We start from the raw sequence: 10,771 nt of genomic DNA on the forward strand, positions 1-10,771 counted from the left end.
CTGCTCAACAGACCCATCAACTTTTGTTTTTATCTTGTACACCCAATGACAACCTATTGTATGTTTCCCAGGAGGACAGGAAACCAAATCCCATGTATGAGTCGGATAAAGAGAAGTGAGTTCCTCAACCATAACATTCTGCCAAAGAGGATCTAAAACAACTTCTCTATATGATTCATGTTCAGACAGATGATGGATACTCACTATAAATGAAGCAAATGGTCCCGGACTTGGTGGACTTGACAGGACGAGTAGATCTCCTGAGGGGTGGAGGTGGAGGTGGATCCTCAATTTCAAGAATCGGAGGAGCAGGCTCAAGAACAGGGAGAGTCGAGGAACTCTCTGAAGAAGTGGGTGTGTCATGAGCTGAAGGATTAGGTGGCATAGATGGATCTCGAGCCTCTATCTCTTCATTAAAATGATCAATATACAGAAGATCGGACTTCGTTACATTGTGGGTTGTAGCAGGAATCGAGTAGAAAGGAATATGTTCCAAAAAAGTGACATGCCAGGAAACATATAACTTTTGACTCACAGGATCATAGCATCGATATCCTTTCTATCCAATATCATACCCCAAAAATACACAAATAGAAGATTTCGGCCCCAACTTATTCATATCAACATGAGGACGAAGAACAAAACAAGTACATCCAAAAACTCGTAAGGAAGAGTAGTTTGTTAGATGGCCATGTAGATTCTCAAAAGGAGACATTCTTGAATTCAATGGAGTAGGGATACGATTAATCACATACACAGTACTTAGGACTGCTTCTCCCCAAAAGGCACTAGGGACCTGCGCACACAGGAGCAATCAGCGGGCAGTCTCAACAATATGACGGTGTGTTCGTTCTGCCACACCATTTTGATGAGGTGTATCAGTACACGAGGACTGGTTTATGGTACTATCAGAAGCAAGTAACTGAGTAAAATCATTAGAGGTATATTCACCCCCTAAGTCACACTTGAAGCACTTAATCACAGCCGAATGTTGAGTTTTAACAAGAGCTCTAAAATTACAGTAAATATCAAAGAAATCAGATCTGTGTTTCATATGATAAACCCATGTATATCGAGTATAATCATCCATAAAAGATACATAATAGGTTGACCCACCCTTTGTTGATACTGGTGTAGGACCCCATACATCAAAATGAATAATGTCAAAAGGACCCCATACATACTTTTATTGAAAGGTAAAGCAGAGAATTTTTCCAGTTTACAACCACTACAATCAGAAATATCACAACTGTCTAAATGACCAAAACACCACTAGATGCTAAAAAACTCAAAACGTGATACAGACACATGTCCCAGACGAGAATGCCAAAGATAAAACTTAGACGACAAAGGACTCAAACAGAAAGAAGATAAATCAATGCTAGAGGCAACAATAACAGATACATTGAGAACCTCCATGACATACAGTTCCCCCAACCTACGGCCGATCCCAATCACCTTCTAGGTGTGTTGATGCTGTATAACACAGACAAAATTAGAAGAGAACACCCAATTACCAGACTTACATAACTAACTAACTGAGGCAAGATTTAAAGTAAGTTTGGGAATGTAATAAACATCAGGGAGAGTGATATGAGAAATAGAGATAGACCCAACACCCTCAACTAGCATAATTGCATCACTAGCAGACTTAACAAAAATAGATGAGACTTGCGATAAAGAAGTAAATGATGACAAATGAGGAGTCATATGATGGGTTGTACCAGAGTCTAAAGTCCACAAAGATGAGGGAATATCTGATGTACTAGATGAAGTAGGACCAGAATGAGACATAGATGCTGACATGTTAGTGGGATTAGAGACCAAATACTATCTGAAACTCTCAAACACCTTGGGATACAATGCAGATGGTGGCATGCTTCCAACATAATATGTATCAACTAGTGGTATAAAAGCAATAACAAACTGTGGAGGAAGAGGGGTCCATGGAGGAGTACCAGAGGAACGTGGCTGAAACTTCTATTGACCAGACCTATTTTGTTGTCCCAACTGAGGTTGACCAGATTTACCCTTGTTGTCTAACAATGGACACTGAGCTTTCCAATGATTTTTCTGTTTGCAGAATACACACTCATCATAAGCAACCCTTGAAGGTTTTCGAGACTGATTAGAGGTAACAACAAGCACAGTAGGAGCGAGAGTAGGAATAGAGGTTGCTTTAAACCCTTTATATGCATGAGACTTGATACGAGTCTCTTCTACAATTAACTCATGGACAACATAATCAACTGAGGGAATAGGAAAGCGATGAAGAGTTGTTCCACGTAGACCTTCAAAATCAGAATGCAAGGCCATCAAGAACTGGACCAAGCGTTGTTCTTCCCTCCTCGCAATGTAAGGCTCAAAGTGTTTTAACTCTTTAGATTCAGTAAGAGCCAACTGATCCCACAGATCAGACATAGCAACATAGAAATATTGAATGCTCTAGTCATTTTGTTGAAGAACACGAATATCATATTCCAGCTGGTATTGTTTAGCAAAGTTCGACTGAGTATACAGCCTTTCCAAGTGATTCCAAACTTCCTTTGTTGTGCCATATTTAGCTAACTGCATACCAATAGACTGAGTGACAGAGTTATTAATCCAAGTAATTACCTTGGAGTTATCAGTCTCCCAAGCATCAAGTAACAAATCAAGATTCTCAGTTTGAGGTATTGAGGGTTTGACTTTAGTCCTAGTGACATAGCCCCACATAATGTTCCCACGAAGGAAGTTCTTCATAACATAACTCCAATACGTATAATTCTTCCCTTCCAAATGAGTACTAACTGACTGAAGGGAATCATCCTTTCCAGTCATGTTAACAATGAATAAATAACCACAATGATAATATAGCAATATGAGAATGAGAGGAGTAACAAACCAGCGGAAGCAATCAATCGGACAACAAGAAATCGAACAACAACAACGAATCATCAACAACATCAAACGAAATTCACCAAAAAAAACACATCAACAACGAATACCAGTAACAATGAATCAACAACAAACAACAACGAATACCATCTGCTACAGTAACCCTAGATGATTACTACAAAAGGCTTCTAACAACGTATCAAACCTCCGCTAACATTTTCATATGATTATAATAAAGAAAAATTACAAGGGTTTTCAATGAAAGGCATAAAGACTACAAAGAATAAAGCGGATATAAATACTTGCTAGATAAAACTGTAACGGGTTAAAGACTAAATAGCCCATAAACAAGTGGGCTAATAATATATAGGCTAACAAAACCATGTGAAGTCAAGTGGTAGATAGGAATGTTTAATTAGATACAAGAAATCACACAAGAAGTTGAAAGAGAAAAATGGAAGTCGCAGGTCTAAACCCCCAAATATGTTTCCTTGATTATGCTGTCTGTTTGAGTAATACACAAGATTTAGTGAGAAGAAGTGGTAAATACAGAAAAGTTGGGATTTCAAAACTTGAATCTCGTATCCAATTTACGAAGCAGGACATTGAGATAAGCAAATTTAAGGAGAACGAAGGGATAACAAAAATTAGGGAACATACACATCAAATGAGCGGGAAAAGCAAAAAAATAAGAATGTCAATTCCGAACAAAAAGAAGCATTAAACACCAAGCACATTGAAAATAACTTACATTGATATCCTTGTTCCTGTTAGATGGACTATATGGGACAATATTTAGTCACCCACCATCACTGTCGAGACAAAGAAAGTGTTGATTCACATTTCATTAAAAATAACTTATATTGATATGCTTGTCCCCGTCAGATGGATTATATGGGACGATATTTAGTCGCCCATAATTACCATCAAGACAAAGAAAGCGTAGATTTGCTTTCAAAAACTCAACATCCTTTATATTCTTTGGTTGACCTTCGAAAGTCAGATAATAGTCCACTTGTGCCATTCTGAAGCTGAAATTGGTGAACAAAAAAGATGAACTTAGCTATAACTGACCAACACATGAATGATACTACCGGTCTAGTCTCTGACACCGAAAATCACGAATAAAAGCCTAATCGGAAACATATATGAAGTTCTCTAACCAGGTTCTACGACAAAAACTCTAAAACGAAGAACCTGATATAAAAGTAGGGAGCTTATATAAAAAAGGAATAGCGTGATCTAGTTAGCTACTAAAAATCTCATAAAAATGACAAAACATAGATCAATCGGAAAATCTAGATTTAGAATATCAACTAAAAACCAATATTAAAAAACAACTTTTAGATCGATAACACGAAATCACAACTTAAGCATTTATAACAAAATCTTAACACGAAACTGATTTTAAAATAATTTTGAAAATGATTTTAGATTGATAACAGAAATCAATCACATATCTGAACATGCAAACCGATTTTGGATACAAATTCAAAATAATTCTAGATCAACGACAATATCTTGATCTGGATTCGCGACTAGATATGAGGATTTGAAGCAAAAATCTCAATAATAGACAGATTTTAAAACAATTTTAGATGGATAGCAAATCTAATGTAATTGAGATTCTATCAAGTTGAACATCTTCATTTGGAGATTGCGGTTATATAGTATTCCTACTAGAGAGAGAGTTTCTCATCGAGGCATTATGGTTAATTCAATTTTATGCCCTATCTGCTCCACTGTTGTTGAGACTGATGATCACCTTTTTGTAGGTTGTAGCCAATTGTTTGAGATATAAATCCGTGTTGCTATTTGGTGGGGTGTTTATTAGGGGTGAGCATAATAGCCGAAAAACTGAACCATAACCAAATTAACCAATATAACCGAGCCATTAAAACCGAACCATTATTGAAAATGGTGGTGCGGTTTTTTATTTTCATTAACCGATTGCTAATGGTTTGGTTTTGGTTTTTCTCAGAAACCGAACCATATATAACCGAACCAAACCGATTAGGATATATAAATTTTAAAATTATTTTATAAATTATATAATTGGTAATTATCTTATTGTATAAGGAAATAAAGGAATTTAAGGCCTTTATATTTAAATGAGATATGCGATTAGCGTATTAAGCACACAATAATTGAACAAGTCAACAAACACTATCATATTGCCGCTGGTTCTCCCTCATTATCGGCTATCCCACGACGAAAAGATTTTGATACTCAGTTACATATGGATGTTTGAATAATGTTTTTGATTCTCGCTTAATCGGCTATCACACTCAATACAGAAGGTACTCTCAAATCTGATGTCTCGATATTTGTTGGATACCATTGTTTAAACTTATGATGTTCTCCAATCTATTGTTTGATTAGTTTTTTATTAGTTTTTTGTATTATCAATTATAGTTTTTTTCCTAAATTTAACACAAGTCGTTGATTCTTGGTGGTGGTGGGGCTATTCCTTTACCCATAAAACAAAGATTCTAGAAATTCCTTTATGGAAAAATAATAGTTTAATACATTGCCTTGGATCTTGTATATTTTACGTTAATGTTAATTTTCACAAAAGCATATAGGCTAACATCTATATTTTAATTTTTAATTTACGAGAATGAGGGATAACTTAGTCATATTTGTTGAAATAAAAAGAAAAAAAATACATATGTCGATGTTTTCATATTATTTCCTTTTAACGCTTGCACTTTCTTCAATGTTTTATAAATGTTAATATTATAATATGGATGCCATCATGCTAATGTGTTCTATAGAACCAATGTTAATATGTTGAGTGTTTTTTGAATAATTTGTTGAATCATTGATTGTTAATGTCATAATATACTTGTATATAGTCATATATTAGGCTACTAGCTTATAATTTGAATAACGTCCCAATGTGTCTTATTTATTTGTTACCTTCAGGAAATTATAGATAGAAGCAACGAGTACAGAGAACGCAAATAGAAATTTAAGGGATGAACCAGATCCGATCATTGATGTTGATGATGAAAACAATGAACCGGAGAATGATGTGGATGATGTAAACGATGAGACCAAAAATAAGGGTGATCGTCTGAAGAGATCCTTCGTGTAGGACCATTTTACTCGCATTAAGGGTAGTAAAATTAAGGTAGAATGCACTTATTGTAAAATTATAATAGCAAGCGATAGCAAAAAGAATGGTACGGGTACCATGTCATATCATTTGAAGAATGTATGCAAACGATCTCCACTTTACAAAAAAACAAATATGAAGAAACTCAATTCGGGTAAATACCGCATACTCTCTAAAATTGCAAAACATGTTTTGGGAATGCCAATTTCTACCGTTGCAAGTGAATCGGCGTTTAGTACCGGAGGTAGGGTTATCGACAAATTTAGAAGCTCTCTTACACCAAACACGGCTGAAGCTTTGGTATGCACACAAGATTGGCTACGTGTTACACTGCCAGACTTGCAAGAGACTCCCATTCATGGCCTACAACTAGAAGAGTTACTCGTGAATTTGGAGAATTTAGAGTTTGGTAAACATTTCTCTATTTAATTAGTTATTTAGTTTATAACTTTTTCTTTTTAGCTTTTAACAATATTTTAAATGTTGTTTCTTTACAGATTACTTTGAAAAGGGGAAAATGTCAAGTGATGATTCTGCCATGGATGAAGATTGAAGGTTTTTTTTTCTCAGTTTTTTAAGTAAGATGTTGGTTTTGGGATGATTATTGGTTTTTTGAATTTTGTTTTTGCTTTTTATAGCAACATACTTTCTTATTTTCTTTAGTTTTTAGTTTTATAGTAGTGTGGTTTGTTTTCTTTTTTTCACTTTTATATCATTTCATTTTTAGTTTTTGTATCATTTTTTATTGTAATGGTTAATCGATATTAACCATTAACTAAAATCTATTAACCGACTAAAACCATTAACCATAACCATTACTAACCATAACCAATGGCTACTAAAAAACATTAACCGATTCTAATGGTTATGGTTCATTTTTGATCTATAACCGAACCAAACCGAACCATACACATTCCTAGTGTTTAGTCCCCTCAACATTTTTCTATTGATTCCCTCCTTTTGTGGTCGAATTCTATTTCCCTTAAAGGGGTGGAATTCGTCAAGCCTTTGATACGATAATTTTTACCACTTTATGGTGTTTATGGAATTTTCGTAATTCCATTATTTTTGGATCGGTTTTGCCTAGAAAATTGGTTCTTTTTGATGAGGTGATAGATAAAGCTTTCTTTTGGATTTCCAATAGGTGTAGTAAAACTAAAATAGATTAGACTTCTTTGTTACATAACCCTCTTCTAGCATCTAATATACTGTGATATTTTTTTTCTATCTTTTTGCTAGTTTTTTATAAAATTTCAGCCGTTACAAAAAAAATTCAATAATACATTGATTTTGAAAATTTGAATTTTTTTGAAAACAAACCAAAATCTCTCTCTCTCTCTCTCTCTGTTGAAAATGTTCAATTGTCTTCTTACAATCTCATATTTATTTTAAGAAAGTTGTGAAGGGTATATTGTGTAAATAATGTATTCTGTAAGGTTGGTAAGTGTATGCAGGGTATTGAAGACACGCGGGTTGAATCTGGATCAAGTCTGGGTCGGTTTATATTCGTGGGTTGTATCCGAGGTATAAATAGAGAAAGAGAAGGTTTTGTACTTGATTCTTTAGGTCATAAGATCAGATCAAGGGTTTTGTTCGTTCTTATCTCTCGAGAGTTCTTTGTGTTGGCTTGACATATATGTTTATGTTGAGTATGAAAAAGTGTGTAATCAGCTCTCTTGTATTTTTTGTTTGTTAGAGGTAGATTAGGTTGAGTGACGATCTGAGTGTTTTGTAGTGAGTTTTGGTTTGTAAGTAAATTGAAAACCACCTGTTTCTTGATCTTAAAATGATATGAGAAATGGTGATGTTGGGAAATTTATCTTCTGAGTTTTTTAACATGGTATCAAAGCTTTAAGGCTTGTCTTCGCTGATCCTGGCGGTCGCTTCTTGTTAGTCTTCTCGTGTTTCTACTTTTGACGATCTGTGAAAGGTAGACTTCCTTTCTTGTTTTTTGTGATTGAACGTTTTCAGTTTAGTTTTTTGTTTTTATTTTCCTAAATCTAGAGTCTAGTTGTTGAGATCTTGGTACTGCGAGGTTTTTTGTTTAATCTTTCAGGGATGTTGTGATCTGAGATCTCACTGAGTGTTGTTGTGAAGAAGGTTAAAGCTCGCCAACGAAATCGATCAATCCCTATTAATCTGGAATAATCCTCTAGGGGTCAGATTTCATCACTGATAAACCCTTGCAGGAAACGGATTTAGGGAGTCGATACAGTCAATCTTATTTGCCTATTGCACTGTGAGAGTTTCTTGTTCCCTTCTTTCTATTTTCTAGCTTAGATCTGGACATTTCTGATGTGTTTGAATACATCTGTTAGTTGTTGGTTGCTTCTTGAAGCTATTCTGCTATTCTGTTTTTTTTTTCCTTTCACACTGTGTTGATTGTCTTGGGCCCCGACATACTGTGGTGACCATCTGGACTTTAAGTCAACACTAGTGGTGTTTTTTTGTTCTTGATCTTTTTTGTTATTTGGTTTCTTTGATTGTCTTTTGTTATTTACTATGGCTGGTGAAACTTCTGATGGAAGTGGTGTTCCTAAGGAAACTCCTGTAGATTTTGATGATCCTTTATATGTCCATCCGTCTGATAATACTGTAACGTCTATTATAACTGTTAAACTGACTGGTAATGAGAATTATCGATTGTGGCATAGTGCTATGTCTAGAGGTCTTAAAGCTAGAAATAAATTGGGGTTTGTAGATGGTACTATTACTCTTGAAGGTACTGAGAAATCTAAAGCCTCTAAATGGGAACGTGTAAATGCTGTTGTCTGTAATTGGATTCTAGGGTCATTTTCTGAAACTATATATGCTAGTCATGTGTATTCAGATAATGCTAAAGATATTTGGGATGAATTGTTTGAAACGTATAATAAGTCTGATGGGTCAGTAATTTTTAATATTCATCAGCAGATTAACACCTTAAAACAAAATGGTTCCGCTCTTTCTAATTATTTTAATAAACTAGATTCTTTGTGGAAGGAGTTTGATGGGTTGACTAGTTTAACTGAATGTGTGTGTGAGGCAGCTACAAAACTTAATGATCATTCAAAATTGATGAAGCTAATGCAATTTCTTAGTGGACTTGATGATGTTTATAATCAAGTCAAGAGTCACATTCTTTTGATGGAACCTTTACCCAATGTTAAATCCTCCTTCTCTATTCTTTCTAGAGAGGAGTCTCTTCAAAAGAATGGGTCTCTCGGGTCTACTGTTTCTTCAAAACCACAAGTTTCTGTGTTTAATAGCAAAATTAATGATTCTAGACAAGGGCAAAATTAAGTTAGGTTTAAGAACCAAGGATTACAATGCAAACATTGCAATCTTAAAGGTCACACGATTGACAGATGTTATAAACTAATTGGTTATCCAAAAGATTTTAAATTTAAAAACGAAAGTAATAATAAAAACAAATCTGTTTCTGTAAATTCTTCTTTTGCTAGTGCTAATAATAGCAAGTCTGTTTCTTCTGAGTCTGGTCTTGGGAGTGATGCTCATTTTCTCACTAGTGAGCAATATTCTAAGTTTTTGCGTCTTATTAGTGAGAATTCTATTGGTGATGATGTATCTGCTACTGCAAATATGGTAGGTATGTCTGTGTTTCAATGTTGTAATTCTTGTGTTAATTCAAATGATTCTCAAAGTTGGATTGTTGATTCAGGAGCTAATCAACATATGATAGCTTCTGAGTCACAACTTCATGATGCTATAGATGTGTCTAAACTTAATCTGTCTATTAAACATCCTAATGGTTCATCAGCTTCTATAAATAAAATAGGGAATCTTCAGTTGTCCTCACATCTTACTTTATTTGATGTCTTTGTTGTTCCTGATTTTAATGTTAATTGTCACACCCCCGAACCAGACGGCGGAAACGTCCGAGGGCTTTCGTGACTCATTGAATACCATTACAATGCATATACATGAAACATAACATAAAACATCACCAACATTTGGAATAGTACAACCAATAGTGTTTACATTCATTACATTGTTCAAACGTTACATTCTCAAAATAACTGTTCAACATCACTTAAACCACAGCAAACATCATAGAGTATAAATCATCCGTCACCTTATCTGTTACCTGAGAATACAAGTATTTTGAAAAACGTCAACATACGAAATGTTGGTGAGTTCATAAGTAGAGTTTGGAATCCAATGTAATGTTTGAAACCCGTCAGAAAATCCGATATTTTCTAATAATAGAATAGTGTAAAAATATGTGTTGACCCATGAGTATGCATGTTTGAATTCTATAGATGTAAGCGTAAGAGTTGTGAAAAAATTCGACCGGTAATTCATAAGTTGTAATTGTTGAAAACCCTTGGAAAACCCGACGTTTTCCTATCACTTTGTATTACTTAGTTTGTATACCGTTGTTTCGTTTCGTTAGGGAAATCGTTGAGTTCCGGAGGCATTGAGAATACAATGGGTGGTGAAGTGTTGTGACGTACGTTAATGAAAACGTCCAATCGACAACCTTACAAGCGATCCCCTTAGGTGCCACTCGTAATTCTTCACACAACTCGATCCTCCCGGACTTGTGTAATCCCACGACCGGAGGGAAGGAGAGAAGGTGCGAAACCCTCGGTATTTCCCCGCGTCGTCCAGGAGAAATGCAATTGCGAAGGGCCCGAAGCCCAATCCGCAATCGTGAGTTACCGACTTTACTAGCAGCACTGAAGGACCCTTGGGGACCAGCAGCACGTTTGCCATTGAAAGTCCTGTTACGTTATGTCGGATCGGTAAAACCCAACACTTCGTAAGAGA

The 10,771-nt window shown here is 35.3% G+C and overlaps 1 protein-coding gene across 1 annotated transcript; it reads left to right on the plus strand.

Annotated features, from left to right (window-relative positions):
• The first annotated feature begins 8,500 nt into the window (after positions 1–8,500).
• On the plus strand, positions 8,501–9,677 carry LOC145040595 (uncharacterized). The gene is made up of 3 exons (XM_078988505.1): positions 8,501–9,270; positions 9,346–9,583; positions 9,660–9,677. The coding sequence occupies exons 1-3, from the start codon at positions 8,501–8,503 to the stop codon at positions 9,675–9,677; spliced, it is 1,026 nt and encodes a 341-aa protein (XP_078844631.1).
• Positions 9,678–10,771: the final 1,094 nt, after the last annotated feature.

Source organism: Lactuca saligna, chromosome 4, assembly GCF_052625555.1.
Source record: "Lactuca saligna cultivar CGN05327 chromosome 4, ASM5262555v1, whole genome shotgun sequence".
NCBI lineage: Eukaryota > Viridiplantae > Streptophyta > Magnoliopsida > Asterales > Asteraceae > Lactuca > Lactuca saligna.

Coding starts and splice junctions, on each gene's coding strand:
- LOC145040595 (XM_078988505.1), top strand. CDS start 8,501: ATGGCTGGTGAAACTTCTGATGGAAGTGGTGTTCCTAAGGAAACTCCT. Junction 9,271..9,345: donor ATTAATGATTCTAGACAAGG/GCAAAATTAAGT, acceptor CACGATTGACAG/ATGTTATAAACTAATTGGTT.